Source organism: Panthera onca, chromosome B1 (assembly GCF_046562875.1).
Source record: "Panthera onca isolate mPanOnc1 chromosome B1, mPanOnc1 haplotype 2, whole genome shotgun sequence".
NCBI lineage: Eukaryota > Metazoa > Chordata > Mammalia > Carnivora > Felidae > Panthera > Panthera onca.
The window spans coordinates 150,022,960-150,041,431 of NC_138342.1; the positions used below are offsets into that span (position 1 = coordinate 150,022,960).

The 18,472-nt window shown below is 52.6% G+C and overlaps 2 protein-coding genes across 8 annotated transcripts; one reads left to right on the plus strand and one right to left on the minus strand.

The window, feature by feature from the left end:
• Positions 1-4,542: 4,542 nt before the first annotated feature.
• Positions 4,543-8,083, minus strand: HAND2 (heart and neural crest derivatives expressed 2). Its single transcript, XM_060653768.3, has 2 exons — positions 6,774-8,083; positions 4,543-5,416 (listed from the first exon to the last, which is right to left on the minus strand). Exons 1-2 carry the CDS (start codon positions 7,326-7,328, stop codon positions 5,318-5,320), a joined length of 654 nt encoding a protein of 217 aa, XP_060509751.1. The 5' UTR covers positions 7,329-8,083; the 3' UTR covers positions 4,543-5,317.
• A 4-nt stretch (positions 8,084-8,087) lies between these two features.
• On the plus strand, positions 8,088-18,242 carry LOC132691907 (uncharacterized). 7 transcript variants are annotated; one of them, XR_013555090.1, is made up of 4 exons: positions 8,088-8,263; positions 9,015-9,126; positions 14,996-15,115; positions 16,220-18,242. XR_013555090.1 is itself a non-coding variant. In XM_060653765.3 (4 exons), the coding sequence occupies exons 1-4, from the start codon at positions 9,862-9,864 to the stop codon at positions 16,756-16,758; spliced, it is 711 nt and encodes a 236-aa protein (XP_060509748.2). In that variant the 5' UTR covers positions 9,194-9,861; the 3' UTR covers positions 16,759-18,242. The 7 variants fall into 7 exon arrangements, 2 of the variants coding, with proteins under 2 accessions (XP_060509748.2, XP_060509749.2); XR_009616054.3 differs by lacking the exon at positions 8,088-8,263 and adding an exon at positions 8,333-8,581; XR_013555087.1 differs by lacking the exon at positions 8,088-8,263 and adding an exon at positions 8,593-8,672.
• Positions 18,243-18,472: the final 230 nt, after the last annotated feature.

The following is an 18,472-nucleotide window of genomic DNA, read 5'->3' on the forward strand; positions in this document are numbered from 1 at the left end:
TACATATTTAGAAAGTCCCTGTGCGCAAGCAGGCGGCGCGTTCCAGCTGCCGGCCTGGCCCAGGGAGGACTTGGCCGCGCGGCCGCCGATTACACCCAGCTCGGCTGGGATGGCTCCGAGCCGTCTGCCCTGACGTCAGCGAGGCTCCGGGCCCCGCCGCGGCGAGATAGGCAGCGCGGCCGGGCGCGGGCGCGGCGCTAATCACTCCCAGATGTCCCTAATAGCGGAGATAAAGACGGACGGAGCGGCCGGGAATAAATTTGTAATCAGGGCTCTACCATCTGATCATCAAAGCGGCCCAAATGCCGGGAGAATTTGAAGGGAATGTGTGCGTAGGGGGGTCACGTTTAGGGGAGAGGCGGGGGACGGGATCCTCGAAGGAAACTGACTTGGGCAGGGTGGAGCGAGAACAGGGAGAGAAGTCGAACTTCTGTGCGCGTGTAAGTCAGATACAGTGCACTTTAACTTCCACGAGCCTGACTGGCCGAAGCCGCGGAGCTGTTAGAGGCCAATTAGAAGCCGGCAGACAGTAGCTGTGCGGAAAGTACGCGTGGGGCAGAAGCTGGAGGGTAGAGCTGCGCGCTCCGAGCTGTCCAGCCCCCGGAAATGTGCGATTCGTTTCCTCTCCTGGAGTTACCCCCTCTCCCCTCCTCCCCTTTCTAAACAGTTAAAAAAATGCTTCTTTTTCCCACCTCCCCACCCCCCTCCCCGCTACCCTGTGGACATAAACCCTACACCAAGGTTGAGCTTGCTCAGGAAGGGGGATACTGGAGTTTCGAGCCGAGGTCTGAGGGAGGGCGGCTCTAAGGTCTTTCTCTGCGAGGGATCCACGGGCTGCTACAGGCCAGGGGAATCCAGTGCGTCGCTGAGACTCGTTAGTGCCTATTCCTCGCGCAAGGGGATGGACCGTAGGTGTTGGGGCTGCGTGGAAGGAAGGGTTTCCTCAGGTCAACAGATCCAGAGAAGACCAGCAAGGCCAAGGGTCCAGATTCGGCCCTCCACGAGGCCTAAGCCGTAAGCCTCCTTTGCAGATCATCTCCGCTTGGCACCTACCACCAGTTCTTTTTCCAAATCCAGGCGCGTGGGTGGGACTCGCGCGCAGAGAGAACGAAAGGCGGCTGTGGAAGAGAAAATTGCGATCCGCACGCGCAGTGTTAGACACAGCATTTCTTTAAAGCTACAGGAATAGTTGAGAGGTTTCCCGCGCTTTGTAGACCCGTAGCGCAAATGCAGTTCTGGCTATTGTGGCATCCTTTGGCCAGTGCATCGTCGTCTGCGCGCACACCTCAAGCCCTTGCAAGCGGCTGGGGTTCTCTCAGCAAAACTGAAGTCTCGGAAGTAGCTTACAGGCCTCCTTCCGCTCCCGGTGGCTTTGATTTTGAGCTCACTCTCACCCTAGGCACCCCTTCCTGCGAAATCGGCACACAACTCTCCCTCCAGCTTCCTTATCAACCGGTGGGATACCAGCTCTGTGATCCTCGCCAGCAGCAGGCAGCAGCCAGTAGTGGCATAGATGAGGAGGAAGGGATCGAGCCACCCTCCACCCAGACTCTCGCCCACGTGCTACCCTCTCTGGCGACAGGGCTGCACCCACCTCCTCGCGGGGACGACCAGACCACCTGGTCCTGAGAGGGGCGGCCTAGGCCAGGAGGCCCACCCTCCCTAGGTGCCCAGACCTAAGGGCTAACCCACTCCGATTCTAGAGCTTCCCACCAAGCCCCCAGAGGGTCGGGCGGGGATTTGGAAGGCAGGAAGAACCACTAGTGACGTTGCTGTCTTATTTTCATGATTTCGACCTGAAAAAAAGCTCTTAAAGCTGCCGTCGGTGTCCCAGCTGGGGGAGAGGGCGGTGAAAGTCCTGGAAAATTGTGACTGGGAGCAAGGAGTGTGCTGAGGTCCCACTCTGTTGAGTTTTCCAGGTTACTTCCAAAGAAGTTGAGAATGGGTCTGTAGGAACACGCGCGTGCGCGCCCCCGCCCCCCCCCTCCCCCGCGCGCGCGCGCGCGCACACACACACACACACACACACACACACACACACACACACACACACACACACAGCGGGCGAGCCCTCTCCCCGCCAGGGCTCAAGGGTTATCAGGCGTTCGGCCTGCGAGGCGGTCTGGGGCCGGCCCCTGACAGCCAGATCTACCATCAATTTACCTTCCGCCGCCCCAGCTTCCCATTTAGCTTTTAACGTCAAATCCTGCATTTTTGTCGGCTCCGGCCTGTCTAGAGAGCTTGTGATTTCGCTGCAGGAGTGATTGCTTTTAACAAAATGGCAGCAACCACATTATCCGAGCAATTAAAACAGAGGCCTTTTAGCCGATTCTGCAAGGCAAGAGGTTGGAAACTTTTTTTTTTTTTCTTTAAGCAAAGAAGAAAGGGAGTTAAAAGAGAAATGAATGCGTAGAAGAGAAAAACATGGAAACTCGGAAGACACTCCTGCCCAGCACAGCACTCACTTCCCGGTACTTGACAACGTGGGGTAGGGATGTTGGGTGGCCGGGAGCGTTGGAAAGGTTGGGATGTCCTGGACGACCGTGGAGATGGAAAATCTGGGGTGTCTTGACACTTAGGGTGTGCATCCGGTCAGTGGTTCGGCCCCCGGAGGCGTTGGGTCTGCTGGACGTCTGGCCGGTTGGGATTTCCCACAGGTTGCAATGTGGAGATGGTTGAGGTGTCGCGGCCGGGTGCTGCTGGGCCAGAGGAACTGCGCCGGCAGGCAGGAGAGGAGGCGGGCAGCGCCTGGCCCGGGCCAGACAAAGAGGACGGATTTCTGCAGCGCGGGTTTTAAAGCATGCGTAGCAGCAAGCTGCCCCATAGCGATGCCGCTGCCAGGGTCTTCTGGATCTCCTCTGCTGGTGTTTAATAAACCAGAAAAAGTGTTAGACCTGCAAAAGTGCATTAAGGCCCAGATGGTAAAGGCAAGCGCAGGCACACTTGCGGGTTGAAGATAACTTCTCTCCAGTTCCTGTTTTAAAAACCTCACCACCTCCGCCACCACTCACTCCACTGTTTTGGTAATCTCTTTTCTTCCACACCTAGGATGTTGAAGTCTCTCTCTCTCTCTCTCTCTCTCTCTCTCTCTCTCTCGGATTACAGTAAAGATGCAAAAGGCCGCTGGAGACAGGGAAGGGAGAGAGCCACTCAAACCATCAGGAATCCCGAGAGTAATAGAAAATCAGGGCGCGCCTCCCTACGCCCCCCCACCCCGTGCTATAAACAAAGGCAAGTGTCTGTAAACACATCCCGCGCCCACCACGTCGGCCCAGCGCCGCCTGACCCGAGGGGAGAAAGTTCAGATCGCTTTGGCCGAGTTGTTCTAACCCCTCGCCCTCGCGTTGTCAGCTGCCCGCAGAAGGAACCCACAGAGCCACTTGCTCGTCTCTCTCCCAGCACTTGCGAATTTGCCCGCTGCAGGCGGCCGGCTCAAAGTGGGCGCCCGCGAGCCGTGGGAACCTCTGGGGTATCGGGGGGAGGGTCTGTGCCTGGAGCCGAGGTGCGAACATCACCCCGAGGATGGGTTCCAAGATGGAAACCCTCTGGCAAACCTCCCTAACACCAGATTTATATACGTGGCGTTTCATGAAACAAACCGCTTTTTAATACGTTTCACCTTTCTCCACTCCGCCCCCCCCCCCCAACTTCATCTCTCCCCTCCTCCCTCCCCTCCCTGGCCTGCGGAGTCCTTTATGGCACTTCAGTTTCTCTGGTTCCTAGAACAGATTCCGGCTCTAGCCGAGACTACGGGCAAAGGAGGCCTCAGGGACTTCCTTTCGGGATGTGCTGGGACTCCTGGAGACCAATCCTCAGACGGGTAAAGTCCCTCGCGGCTGGTAGCCGAGGGAGGGAGCCTCTTGCTCGGCTGGCCTGGGGCCGGGAAGACTTCAGTCACCGCACAGTTAATATTGAGTTCCTTGTAGCTCCTTGTAAATCCAGACCCCCCCCTTCACCCCCCTTTAAATCCTTGGTTGTGTTAGCGATTTCTTACTTGACGTAAAATTCCTTGTTACCTAATCATGCACCTTCCCCCCCCCCCCCCCCAAAGCTCTTCTCCTCCCCTGGCCGGCTCAGAGGAGAATCCCCCTGATGAAGACTACAAGCAAAAACCTCCTCTTTTCCTCTTTTTTCTTTTCCTAGATGAAAACCTTATATTTTGAATTAAAGACTCTAAGACTATTTCCTGCGGCTGCAATAGTGCCTGGGATCTTCCTCAAATCTCCTCCACCTAAAAGGTGCTCCCCAAACAAAAACCAAAGTCCCCACAGAATGGCATCTGGTTGATTTCAGGAAAACAAGGACAACTTTCTACCTTTCCAGCGAACTGCCAAGGTCCCTCGGCCCCAGATCCTCCTACTACAGACCACTCAACCTTCTCCAGGTGGCTGGGGCCTGGGGGGGTGGGGGGAAGGAGACAGGACTTGCAAGGAGCCCAGGTCCTTTAGTAGGATTTTCACCAAGGCCACTTCCCTGGGAGGGCGGGAGCTCACGTTGATGACTGATCGGAACTACCAACTCTTTCAAATAAAGTTAGAGGCAATCATGATAATTTAGTTTACTTCTGAATATTTTAAATATTATGAAAACAAGTATAACAGTTTTGTTTTCAAAACTCTTCTGAGGTATCAACCATTAAAAGATTGGGGTTTTTGTAAAAAAACACACAGTGGTTTATTGAATACTTACAACGTTTACACCTTCAATATTAATTAAATTCCACTTAGTTTTAGAGGACGGAAGTGCACAAAACAAGTAGCTGTTGGAAACATCTTCAAATAGGGAACGACCACAGATGAAAAGACAGCACTAGATACCGACCCCAACTGAAATGTTAGCGGCCCCGTTTTCTGCTTTGAAATAAAACTTTATAATCCCCAGGAATATTTATATCCAAAGGCCAAGTATTAAAGATACACTTTACATACACACTATTGTCTGCTGTCTTTATCTGGAAGGGGTTGGGTAAGTGGGGTGGGAGCAACGCTGGTGTCTACACAGCCTTGAGGGAACATTCACACACAGAGAATCTACGAGACGACGGGATCCCTTACCACGCGGGAGTGTCCTCTTCATATTAAAATATGGAATGCTTTTCTTCAAATATCCACCTTTTTTTTTTTTTGGAGGGGGAGGTGGGGAGCGGATGCCTCAAAGGGGGGCAAAGAGAGGGGAGGCAAATTGCACATAAATAAACCGGATGATTCCAAATGCAAGAAGTCCTCAGAGCGGAGCGTGGAGAGCTTGCCCGGAGTCCTGGGTCTGCTTCCGGCTCCTGGGCCCCGGCTCACTCGCGCTCTCCTCCTCCTCCTCCTCCTCACTGCTTGAGCTCCAGGGCCCAGACGTGCTGCGGCCAGCCTGTCCGGCCTTTGGTTTTCTTGTCGTTGCTGCTCACTGTGCTTTTCAAGATTTCGTTCTGGGCAGAGGAGAGGCGAAGGAGAGAAAAGTGGAAAGAGAAATTCATAAAGGAGACCTGGTTCCACGCCACCCCCTGCACTTTCCGGGGAGAAAAGGAGAGAATGAAAGAACGAGTAAGGGATGAGAAGGGGATGGTTTCAACTCAGCCCCGGCAGGAAAACGACGAAGGTTTGCGCAGCCCTAGCTACCGCCCAGGCCTTCCACGCGCCTGCAACGCTCAACTACCGGATAGGCAAGCTTATAAACAACCAGCCGTTTCCAAGTCGTTTATGGAGGGGCTGGGGGCCTTTTCTCTGACTCCAGATGTAGGGGCGCGAGCGGGGGTCTGCGCTAAATCTGGTTTCCCTGTTTTCAATCGCAATCCCAGATTCGAGCTCTAGGGTAGATGGGGGAGACGTTTCTTCTGCCCTGGCCTGGGCTGGCCGGCAAGGGGCTCTGGGTCACCAACTCGGCAGTGCCTCTCCTCCAAGGCCTCTGAAATCCCCAGTTATTCCAGAGGTCACTCGATTATGCACAGACTAAAGCACCACAGGCCCCAAAGAAGAAAAACTAGACAAATGGGACTATTTCCCAGGTCCTCCATGGCAATAGCCCTGCTCTGAACACCACCAACCTGTGGGCACTTGGTCGGAACTGGAGAAAACTGCTTTTCAGTTATAGTTCTGTGTTCCTGATAACAACAATGACAGCGACCATATTAGTATTTACTGTTTGTCTTAAAATGCTCAGGGGAATAAAACAAGAAAGACCCACGAAGTACACTCATCTGGGAAGTTTCAGTATAACCTCATCGCCAAAGAGAAACCGGAGCTGCATTTTGAAGTTAAGAGTACTTATTATTTACGTTTACCTCTATGTCTTCTGAGCACTGCGATGAGAACAGCCTTAAAACTCTCTTACCATCAGCGGTGGCCTAGTTCTCCAGGGAGGGATAAGGGGCCGATAGTGGAATAATTGGAACCTAGCGCTTGCAGGCGACTTATTTTAGAAATACCTGAAAGCAAGATCGGATTGGAGGCCAAATGAAGGCTCTAAAAGACATGGAATGACTGGGCCAGTGCAATCGAAAGATCAGGGGGAACCCTGAGTCCGAAAGGCATGCCCGAAGTGCCTGTGGGAATAGCGGTAACTCGGAGGGAAGATCACCAGCGCGGAGCATCCCTCTTAACCTCCTCCTCCTGCTGCCGTCCTCCCCCATCTCCTCAGCCTCTTTCCATAACCTGGTTTTAACAACTTTGGCTTAGGATGCTGGCAAAGGAGGGGGGATGTCACTGCTCAGCCCAACTGGAAGGAGGCCAGTGGTACCGCTCCCCCGAACCCCGCACCCCCTCTGCCCCCTGCCCCCTGGTACTGACCAGCTCCTTCTTCCTCTTCTCTTCTTTCACATCTGTCTTCTTGATCTCCGCCTTGAAGGCCTCCGCCTCGCCATTCTGGTCGTCCTTGGCCAGCAGGTCCATGAGGTAGGCGATGTAGCTGGTGGCCAGGCGCAGCGTCTTGATCTTGGAGAGTTTGGTGTCGGCCGGCACGTTGGGGATACACTCGCGCAGTTCGGCGAAGGCGCTGTTGATGCTCTGAGTCCTGCGCCGCTCCTTGCGGTTAGCAGTGCCCCGGCGCTTCACCGGGCGCGGCCCCCCTAGGCCCGGGGGCCCGGCGCCCGGCGGCACCCCCCCGTAATGGGAGTGGTCCAGGCCGGCGGCGCCGCTGGCGTACTCGGGGCTGTAGGACAGGGCCATGCTATAGTCGGGGGGCGACATCTCGGGGTGGCCGATGAGCCAGCCATGGAAGTAGGGGTTCTCCTCGTGGCTGCAGCGGCTGGCGGCGGCGGCAGCGGCGGCGGCGGCGGCGGCGGCGAACGGATAGCCCTCATGGTGCACCACCGGGTGGTGGGGGAAGCCCCCCACCAGACTCATATCGCCCTCCGCGCCCCTCCACGCGCCCCAGCGTGCGCGCAGCCCCGCCGCGCCCTCGGCCGGGGCCCCCGCTTCGGCGCTGGGCGGCCTCCCCCACCCCCCGCCCCCCAGCCCTCGGGCGCCCGGGCCGGCCCGGCAGCCGCAGAGGGGGCTGCTGCAGCCCGGGCCCCGATCCCCCGCCTGGCCCGCCGGGCCTGCCTCAGCAGCACTGCGGCCGCCGGCTCCCCATAGGGCGCGGCGAGCTGGTCCCGGCACCGTGCGCCCCTGGCCGCGGCCGCCGCCGGCTCCCGCCTTGCTCCCCGGCCCGCGCGCCGGCTCCTGCTTCCCGGGCAGCTGCGGGGAGGCAGAATCCTCTCGTGCTCATGCAAAGGTGCCCGGGCTCCCTCGAGGCTGCTTCGCGGAGTCGCCGGCCTCCACCGCGGCCGCGATCCCGGCACCGAAGCTAACTCGGAATCCCAGGGCGAGTCCGAGCCGCGGGTGGAAGAGCCGGCCCGGCTCTGCAGGGAGGCGGCGGGGTCGGCTGCTCACTGTGAAGCTACCTCCGTGCGACCCTCCCCTTCCCGCCCCTTCCCCTCCCCCCACCAGCCCGGTCTGGGTTCTTGGGCGCTTATTGTTTTAATGAAATTTTTGGTTGTTGTTGTTTTTGGTCCTGGAAATGTGATTTTAGCAGCGGGTAACGTGTCCTCACTCCTCCCGGGCTCCCTCGGAGGGTTTTCAGAGAGGTCTCAGTGCATCCATTTTCTCAGATCCTCTCCTTCTTTCAGGGGAAGGATCTGGGGCCCTGCGGGCGCCTCGGCGCGCGAAGGCGGCGGCTCGGGTTCTCGGCGGGGTCCGCGCAGTGGCCGAGGGAGCTCCTGGGTGGCGGCGGCGGCGGCGGTTCTCCTGGGCTGGACGCCGTGAGGGGAGGAAGCGGATTTTCCCAGCAAGATCTCCATGTACAGCTACATCTTTAGGGCTGCTCGGGTTAATATATGTCGTCAGAGGCTCCTCACGCCAATCCCGGGGCGGCGGGGGCGGTGCCTCTCGCTCTCCGCAATAAAACTTTTTGATGTTCTCGTTGCTAATTGTCGAAGTCCTCTTCCAGGATTGGCTGCCCCTTCATAACCATAAGATAATTAAAACGAGGGGGGGCAGGGTTAAAAAAACTTTTTATCAGCTAGAGGTTAATGCAAGTGTTTAACAGATGCTGTCCTATTAAATTATCCCGCCCCCCCTCCCCCCCAAGTCTCAAATATTGAAGAATCTCAAACCAGGTATAGTATCACTCTGCTTTCTTTTCTGGTTAAAAACAAACAAAAAAAGGTGGAGGGGACGCAGGTATTTCTTTTGGAGGTGTTTTTGTAGGTAACCGAGGCAAGAAAATCAGCAGGCAGCCGCGTGCTATTTTTGCGCGGGGGCCGAGCGCAGAGGCGGCGGGCGGCGGGGTCCCTGCAAAGGGGAGGTTGGGGGCCGGCGCTGTCTTCTCGCCGAGGCGCTCAGCGGGCGCGGCGCGGAAAGGCTGCGCCTCCGACCTGGGCGCAGGCTGGGAGTGCCCGCCTCGAGGTCTCCTTACTTACCCACCACGTTACGTGGCCAGGGCCGTCTGAGGTGGCTTCTGTTATCGTGGCTGCTTTTGAGGATCATGGTTAAGACCACCGGACGGACGGTCAAGCCGGTTGTAAATACCCGTCTTTCCATGTTCTTCAGGGACACCAGCCCCAGCGACGACCTTGGACGATTTCAACGCGCAGGCACCTCGATCCCCCGAATTCGTGGTGTGGCCGGTATCACTGTTCCCCTGGTTTAACTAGCCTGTTTGGTAAGTAACTGAATATTTTTTACAGCGTGTTCAGAGCTTATTTTCCAGTTTTTATGAACAAACATATAAATATATCTCTGCATTCCTGACTCTCCCATAAAAGCGGGCATCTGTGGAAAGCAGGTTTAGTTATCGGAGGGGAACCATTAAACAGCAGTTTAAGAGGCAGAGCGGGAGGACGGCTCGTGGATGTTTAGACTGCTGGCCTTAGTGATCTTGAACGCATTATAACGGAAAATGGATCTCCATTTGTAAGTCAGCGGGCCGCGCGGGGCACCAGGGCCGCGGCGCCCGCGTGGCGTGAGCATCTTGAGGAAGCTGGAGAGAGGCTGGGGCGGGGATGGACAGGGGCAGGAGCTGAAACATCCTCAGGACTTGGTTGGGAGTCGCAAAGGGAGCCGGCTATGCAGATCAGGATTCGACCCGAAGGAGTTTGGTGTGGAAAAGGGTGTCAACCAGGACCCCACGCGGCCGTAAATTAGAGGAAGCCCAAGGCAGGGTGCACAGAAGCGTGGGCCGGCCAGGGCGGCCTGGGACTCGCCACTGGGCCTGGCTGGGGTCACCCAGGGGAGACCTTTAACTCCACCTTGGATATCATACTTTGGAAGCAGGCAGAGTCAGGCCCCAGGCCGCCAAGGGAGCCCCACCCCACAAAGGGAGCCCCACCCCAAGGACTCGGAAAGGACAGTCCATTCCTTTCCCGCTGGGCGCTTTCGGCGGAGTCCGCGGTTGGGGATGGAAAGCGAGGTCAGTGCTAATGGCGGGAGGGCTGGTGGGGGCGCCCACCTCCTGTGCTGCGGGGGGATGCAGGGCCGGCTCCCTCAGCCTTTGCAGCCCTGGGCAGCAGCGTGGAAGAAACACTGTTTAGATATTTCCGTGGCTGGGCGTTAGGACGGGGGAAGATCCTCGGAGAGGGGCTAGGAAACCCAGTGTGGGAGTGAAGTGTCCGTTCGGGGCCCTTTCCCTCCCCTCCGCAAGGGGTCAATTTCCCTGGATGCCCCCAGCATAGCATTTTAAGGCAGAGAGCAGGGGGTGGGGAGAAGCTGAAATCAGATTTGTTGGTAAAGTGCCACTTGGGCATGGATCAAAATAGCGAGCTAGAAGCTCTCGACCCCCCAACTTGGATGGGTCTGAGATTTTAGCACAAGCAGGGTGTTTTAAAGACCTTGTTCTTCAAGGAAAGAATATAGGTAGTGTGATGGGGTTCTGTTTACATTTTCACCAGGGAGGCAAACCCTGAATGTGTAAATACTGGTAGTTCAATCCTCTGACATGTGATACTTTTTTTTTTTTTTTTAAGTCTGTTTATAAGAACACATCGAGGCCCTGGAAGCAGGTAGACAAAGTATGATGGTGGCACCCAGGCTAGCAACAGATAACTGCTCAGGGAAAGAAGTTGGCAGGCTGCTTTCAGACCCAGAGGGAGTTTTGGGAACTCAAAGGAAGAACGGCTGAGTTGGGGACTGGGATGCTCTGTCCATCAGAGGTGAGTGGCCTCAGTGTCGAAGCCATCAGAATTGGCCACTTTCAGCCTTCTCATGCTCTTTTAATTGAAACCAAAAATGGGCAAATCTCCTCATGGCCCCAGATATCACGGCAAGTGATAAAAGAGATGGAGAACACGGGACAGAAAAGAAAAAAAAAAAAGTCGTAAAAGATGCTAATCTGAGCATCAGTCCTCACTGACAGTGTCATTATCAGTTAATTAATGCTGTGCAACAGTCCGGGGCTTCATGTAGCTCAGAGAGCCAGACCCAGAGACTACATACAGCCTCAGAAAGGCAATTTGGAGGCGGGGGACAAATGGGTGAACTCCAGCGTCCTTAACTGTAGTTATTAACTCGCAGAGACCAGACTGGCTGAGGGCCATTCTCAATTCACAACCAAATGAGTCCCCTTTTTTTCTCATAGAGTCCTCTTTTGTACCTTTTGCTGCGGGTCTAGTGGGGTGCTGGGTTAGTCTGCTGCTTTGGAAAGCTGTGAGGCAGATCCACCTCAAGTTTGCCCCCTCCCACCCCCCCCCCACCCCCAGTTTAGACGATTAGACAGTCTTTGCTTTCTGGTGGTAGTGGGGGAGGGGGGAGAGTGATGGAGGAGAACAGTGGGAAAAGAAAGGGAGGAGGGTGAATTTCCCAGCTGAGATGTCAGCCAGGGACTGCACTAATGTGCACGCTGCTGAGCTGTCCCCCTAAGGGCACAAGTTCCAAGTACTCAAAGGGCGCTAGCATCTGAGGTGATGCAGGCTGTTGGCCACCCTGGGTGCCCGCAGGAGGAATCCTGGTGAGGGTGTACTAACTTGCCTCTCCTTTTCTGAGGCCATGGGCTGAGTTGCAACCAGTCTTACCCAAGTGGGCAGCCCCCTTTTGGAGACATGCTGTGATTCCGTGTCCAGTCTCCGCTGTAGCTGATGCTGTACCCTTGTACCGGGCGATACGTCCGCCTCCAGCTAAGCAGACAGAACCGGGTTCAACAATTTGTTTTGCGCCCATGTCTCTTGGCTCTTTCCCTTCACTCCCACCCCTTCCTCTGGAAAAGACTCAAAGAGCCTGGGAGAAGCTGAGAACTAACTCCCTTGCAAACGTTTTGGTCTTGTGAGATATTCCTTTTAAAATCAATCTGCTTTAAACTAAATATTTTTTTTAAAAACTTCAGTCTGTTTTTAGGGAAAATACAGATCTCTCGGAGGTATTTATTATTACAAAGGCAAGGGCAGTTTGTATCTTATGTTTTGCTCATGAGAACTCAAAATAAACTGGACCTGAAAAGAACCAGGCCAGAGGGCCATAAACACACATTTTATGTTTACGGGAATTATGGCTCAATTCCCTTCATCGTTTTTCAAATCTCGTTTTACCTTATTTTCCTGACCAACATAGTTGGAGTGATGGGGCATTCCTTTAAATATCTATAACGCTCTTACATAAGATGAACCCCAGAAAGTGCCGAGAACTCCAGAAAGAACACCAGACCCAGAAGGTGGCAGAAAAAGAAATGTGTTCTTGGAGAAGTAACCTCAGCCTCACCTGTTCCAAGGAAGTTGTTTCTTATGACACCCTGATGACTTTGCATTTTGTCTGAATTAGGGTGGGATTGAGTCATTTTATAAGCTAGCCACTTGGTCTTAGAACCTTCAGGACATGAAGAATAAGGCATACTGTCTGAGTGGCGGCAAAGGATCTCCCAACTCGGGTTCCATAGTCCCTCCCTTTCTGGTTTGCCTTTTGGGAAATGGTTGTCTACAGACATGGCAAGTGACAGTGACTCCAGAAATGTGGTGGTGCTCAGAGGATACTACTACAATGCAGGATCACGTTTGATTGGACTCTTATATCTGTTTCACAAGAAGTTGCCCATGGCTCTTATGAGATTTTATTTGTTCTGAGCACTTTCTTTTTGCATTTTGGGGTGGGGTGGGGTATTTGGGGAGTGATTCCTCTCCCCTCTTCTTTCCAATCTAGAGCAGATCTGTGGAGATGGGGGAGGGAGGGGCTGATTCAGCTGCAATGACTGTGGAGGGGCTGATTGCTTACGACTCCTTCAGTCCAGTGTTTTTGTTTTTGTTTTTGTTTTCAGTCCAGTTTTGATTAGGAAACATTTAAGTCAGTGGAGAAAATGGGACTTGTTTAGTGCCTCCCCTCCATTTAGCCTTTCTTTCATATTCCCTTCTTCCCTCCCAGCCCTTTCCTCTTTCTCTCTCTCCCTCCTTCCCTCCTCCTCTCTACCGCCCCCCCCCCCCACTTCAAATTTGCCTTTGAGCAGTGCTTGGATTTCTGAGGTTTCTGATCCCTTCAGGTCATTGAACCTGAAACTGGTGAAGAATAAGATACTGGCTTCTCCTTTAGTCCTTTAAGAAAAATAAGTATTTTTGTAAAACACTGAGATATAATTGACAAATAACGCTGTGTAAGTTTAAGACGTACAATGTGCAAGAAAAATGTCACTGTCCAGTCTTACAGGTAGTGGGAATTTGCATTTTCTTCAAACGGTCCCTGACAAGATCTTCATATTAACTGGCAGATGGGCTGCTGCTGTGGGAGGTTTTCACTGATACCTGTCCAGTTATCCAAGTTAAAATACTTATTCCAACAAAAGGGAACAAAAGAGAATGCACCTGAAAGGGCCTCCCTAGAGGCAGCAAGATGTGTATATAGGAGGTGCTATTGATGTTGTTATAAGAGGTAAGGTAGATCTGATCATTGCTGCTTTCTAGTAAAGCATAGATAGTTTAGAGCACCAGTGGTGTGAGAAAATACATGCCACAGGATTTCTCCTAACTACTTTGTTTCAAGCAAATTACATACACACTGGCAATATTTTCTTCCAAGCCAGAAGGAAAGCACTCCACATTCAGATGACGAGGAAGCAATTGTAATTTTGCATCCACGGTCTATGGGAAAATAAGCAGTCGTTAACTTCAACTAGTCTGCAAGAGGGTTCAGAATGAAATACAAAAGCGAATGGCAACTTAAAATGTGGAGTTTTGGACAAGCCATTTAAGTGAGGGAAGGTTTTGTTTGTGACTGGAGGCCCCATGCATTCCCAGTTGTAACCTCGGTGTAGCGAGAATTCTTAGGAAGTCCTGTTCGGAAGCTTCCTTTGCGAATTCATGTCGTTTTTTTGTTTGTTTTGTTTTGTTTTTAGCCCTGGCAGTTTCTTCCAACCCTTTTCTACTTTATTCTAGGGCCTTTGCTTCTAGACAAGGGACTTGAGCCAGGATGGTTAGGTTTCAGGTTAACAAAAAGAAACCCTTTTATTGTCAATATTAATGGCAAACCTCGATTTTTACAAGGTTTAGGTTTAGCGGCACGAGCAGATCAAAAGCAGCTTGGCTCGATTTCTCAATATTCTCCGGAGCTTAGACAATTAGCTGCAATTTTGCGTCGAACGAAACAACACAAAAATGTTAGTTACCAAAATGTTAAAGTTAGTCTTTCGGCAAGGATTTTACCTGTGCACAACGTGTCAGAAGCTAATAAATTCGTCCACTGAACCTGAGTTGAGTTTTGAAGGAAACGCCTTTAACAAAATGTGTGAGCACACTGTCTTCATTTGCAATGCCACGGAGACCTGTTTCAGCTGTGTGCATTCCACACTTGCCTTTCTGGCTGGGTAAGGATCTGGCAGACTGAGGTCTCTCTGGTAATTTGGGTACACCGAGTCTCCAGTTAATGATAGATAATCAGCCTTTGGGTCATTCGGTCATTCTCTTATTACAAACCCCTCCTGCTCTCTCTGATCTCCTTTCAAACTAAATTTCACACAAACAAATAAAGCAAGACAGGGACAAGTTCCTTAAAAAAAAAAAAAAAAAAAAAAAAGAAGAGGGAGAAATATTAGAAACTCCTGATACAGAACTCTAAACAAGGAAAGGCAAGCTAAAAGAGGATAGGAAAGAACATCTTATCAAAATGAACATGCTGTGTACAAAACATTAGAAGAGAAGGCTCTGGTTTCTGTTAAAGTGACAGAAAATTAAAATAAAAATAATTGCAGGCAGAGAAGTTATAATATAAACAGAGATGGCAGGATGCTTGCTGGAAATGCGCAGCACGAGGAGGCTAATTTGTTGTTACAGATTATATATCTGCACCGTGATAGGAGAGGCACTACTTTGTTCTATTTTCCAGAAAAGAATGGCTTTCTTCTTAGTACTTGTGTGAGTGCTCACTTAAGTTAACACAGGCCAAAACCTCGAGGAACAAAAAATGGAATTGCATTCTGCTTGCGAAGCATCCAACTTCAAAAGAAGGAATTGGTTGCATACAAAAAAAAAAAAAAAAAAAAAAAAAAAAAAAAAGCATTCCATTCAAAACACATTTAGAGGGTTCACTAAATTGGTATGACTGATGCTTTTTTGTTTTGCTGACAGAAGGTGCAGATCATTCTCGGGGAAGTCCAACCGAAACCAGCCCTCCCCTGCCCTCTGGAGTCTTCGTTTTCCAGCCTACATCTGCTTGAGACTCCAGAAAGAGACTTCAGATTGGCCAAGGTACATCTCTGACCAGATCCCTCTAGGAAAAGCTCAGGAATGTGTGACTCTAATTGTTCAGAACTCTGGTGAGAGTGTCCCTAGTGCCATTTTGCTGCCCCTGTCTTTGACAATCCCTTTTGGCCCAAGTCGAGGTCTCCGGAAGGGTCAAGGTCTAGCTGCTGGTGTCAAGCCCAAGCCCCAGGTTTTCAATCCTAGGAGAGGTTGGAACTTTGGCTCAGGGCTTGAACAACTCACAGTTCTCCAAGTTAGAGGGGCAGTCCTGAAACAGCAGCAGGTGGTGAAATTGTGACTCTGAGATTGTCCCGGACTAAAGTCTGGCATTCCTTGACTTGCTAGCATAGCTATCAAACAATCCATGTCTGTCCCATTTTAAAGAATCCACACTTCACTTTGTTTCTTCTAGGCCCAGTTTAAATGCCACCTCCTCCAGGAAGCTTTTCCAGGTATTGCTTTCCCTCTCTCTGCTCCCCCACATTAAGTCCCCTCTCCGGTGCACCCCCCTCACATATTCTCCGGTAGACTCCAGTGACTGTGGGTTCCTTGAGAGTCCAGTCAATGCATTGGGACCAGCCTGGGATTTAACGGCTTGTATCAAAGGAATGACTTGGAGACAGTGGGTGAATTCTGCGTATCCCAGTTGCAAGTGGATTGCTTTTCTTTATTTTGAAAGCGACCAGAGCTAGGAGGTGGACCTTAGGGAACGGACCTTCATCTCCAGACTCTCTCGGGAGAACCAGGGAAGTCTTCCTCAGGATAGATTCCACTTGCAGTGGGTCTGAGCCATCAGCATCAGCGCCGAGAGTGAAAAACCCAGCCCCAGCCCTGGCCTCCCCGGGTAACCCCTCTGGACAACTTGAGCGCCAGAGTCAGAGCTGGGCAGGGCGGACTCTCAGGCACCCAAATACTGGCTGCGTGATCTCGAACCAGATCATCCGTCTCTCTAACCCTTAGTTTCTTCATCTGAACAATGGGTTAATGACGCCGTCCTTGAGGGTGTGTAGGGAAGATTAGATGAGATCAAGATGCACTGGAGAGCGAGACGCCTGACACACAGGCTGCGCTCAATAATTACTTATGTACTGTCTCTTCCTGCCTCTTCAGCTTCCTCCCCTCCCTTCCAGCCTCCTCAAGACCTAGCCCGACGGCGACGGGCCAGGTGGCGTCGGAGGTCACCGCTTGCCTGCATGCCCCGAGCCAAGAGCAACCGCGGTTCCGCGGGGATCGCAAGGGCCTCAGGCCTCGCAGGACCGTGGGCGCTGGAGAGTGAGATGTGGGGCTGCGGCCGCCACCCGGGAATGTTGGGGGACAAGGGGCGCTGCTCCGGATTTAGGCCGCCGGCCCTCCAGCCCTGCCTTGGCTGTTGGGCCGCCTCCTTCACCTTGGTTAAGTTCTCCTTTTGCTCCCCATTCCCGCTCGGGGTGCCCGCCACCAAGGAGGCCGGTTCGCCGCAGCTTAGGCCAGGGGAGGTCACTGCTCTGGGGCGGATGGACCCCCAGCTTCCCCCAGCTCGTCTCCGAGGACTTTTCGCCGGAGGCGGGCAGGAAGGGGTTAAGAGCACCCCTTCCCCCCTCCCCCCCCCCCTCCCCCGCGGCCAATCCAGAGCCCTGGGCTGCGGGCGAAGGCCGCCGCTTCCCTCCTGAGGTCTCATTAGGGAAACCCTCACCGCTATTTTCAACATTTCCTCAATCAAGTGCCTTTAAATAGAGCTGCACAAACAAATTGGCGGCAAAAGCGTAGATCTTGTCACGATTGAGACCAATCCAATATTTCAGCCTTGTTTGCTTTGCAATTACGGCTTGGCTTGTGGCTGCGGTGCCACCGGGGCAAATCTGCAGCCGCCCGCTTTCTCCTCGGCACCCTCGGCGGGCGGAGGAAGCGACCCGCAGCGCCGCCGGAGGGAGGGGGGTGGCGCTGGAGGAGGTGGCGCGAGGGCGAGGGGCGGGCGGCGGAGCCTTCCCGAAGCCCGCGTGCGAAGGGCGCGGGCCCTGGGAAGGAGGCTGGACTTCTCAGGTTCCTGGCCGAGCCCCTGCGATACATACAGTAACAATAAAACGTGCGGTACGCCTGCCGAAACCAGTGTCGTGTCCTTATCCGGCTCCTTTCCCCCCCTGTTCCCTTGCCCCTCACTTCCGTCTCCACTGCTTCTTCGGTATTTGTTAGCGGTTACCGGTTTCCCCTTCTTTCTTGCTGTTAAACTGCAAGCATGATTTGTTATGTTTTCCATAGCTGCTTATTCTTGTTTGACTTCTTGTGCAAAGGCACTTTAAATCTGCTGCAGGAAGAGCAAAGCTCCAAATGGTTTGGATGGGCTCCTGCAGGCGCCTGGCTGCCCCCCTGCCCTCCCCCTCCCCCCTCCCCCCCTTCCCCCCCTCAGTTCTTGCGGGATGGCTCTGGTGTAAATCTGCCGCTGGGTGCGTTCGGTCACCGCGCCGGCCAGCAGAGTTTGTATCAGCAGAACAGTAGTTAACTCAAATCAGGTCCTAAGCCTTGTATTTCACAGACAATTAAATCTTGGCTGCTGTTGAACAAAATTGTAATATTTACTCTGCTCTGTACTGAGGAGCACTTTTAAAGTCAAAAACAAATACATTTCAAAGAGAAAATATGATAATAAATCTCTTTTTATGGATTTTCCCTGCATAAGTGGAAACAACGTGATTTAAATTCCGACGCCTTCACCCTCCTCTCAGGCACAGCTGAGGTTGTACAGATACTGTCTTTTAACACACAGTCTTCAGGTCTGGGGGGCGGCACCTGCATTTGTGACATTCAATTTCGTTTCCGAGGTTTCACACCCCACCCTAACCCACATAGGCAAATGCAACGAGGATTATGGAATAATTAGGTCTGGGAGGTGAAGCCCATTTTCACACTGATTCCAGAGAGGTGCACATGACTTGGGTCATTATTTTATGACTTCATATTACCTTATAAATGACTACCCATTTTCCTCTCCTGTTGGCTTCTGAAGGAGGTGGGAGAGTTGAGGCAGAGAAATATTTTTAGGGGACTCTGGGGTACACGTTAAAATATGCTTCTTTATTATTATGTCAAAATGCGTAAGGTATGGACCTACATTTGTTTGCTGGTGGGCATAAAATAAATTCATGGCTATTCAAGTTAATCAGCAATCTCTTTAAAGCTTTACTTTTTTTTGGTTTATAATCCCACCTAGATTGTAGCTTCATTCTTCAGGATCACCCTCCTATGGTAACATTTTTCATTTTCAGTTTTATTTAAAGCAAACCTCAGAAATAATGGTTTCATAAAGTTGTGCAATGTCAAAGCCACACAATAATATTTCAAGTTCATATGTCATGCACGCCCGTGTATCTCTCTCAAGAAATAGGAAGC

Excerpts from the sequence above, each read along its gene's own strand:
- LOC132691907 (XM_060653765.3), top strand. Across the intron at positions 15,116-15,521 it reads GAGACTTCAGATTGGCCAAG|GCCCAGTTTAAATGCCACCT; the intron begins GTACATCTCTGA and ends TGTTTCTTCTAG. Across the intron at positions 15,562-16,219 it reads CCTCCAGGAAGCTTTTCCAG|CTTCCTCCCCTCCCTTCCAG; the intron begins GTATTGCTTTCC and ends CTGCCTCTTCAG.
- HAND2 (XM_060653768.3), bottom strand. The coding sequence starts at position 7,328 with ATGAGTCTGGTGGGGGGCTTCCCCCACCACCCGGTGGTGCACCATGAG. Across the intron at positions 5,417-6,773 it reads AGAAGAGGAAGAAGGAGCTG|AACGAAATCTTGAAAAGCAC; the intron begins GTCAGTACCAGG and ends TCCTCTGCCCAG.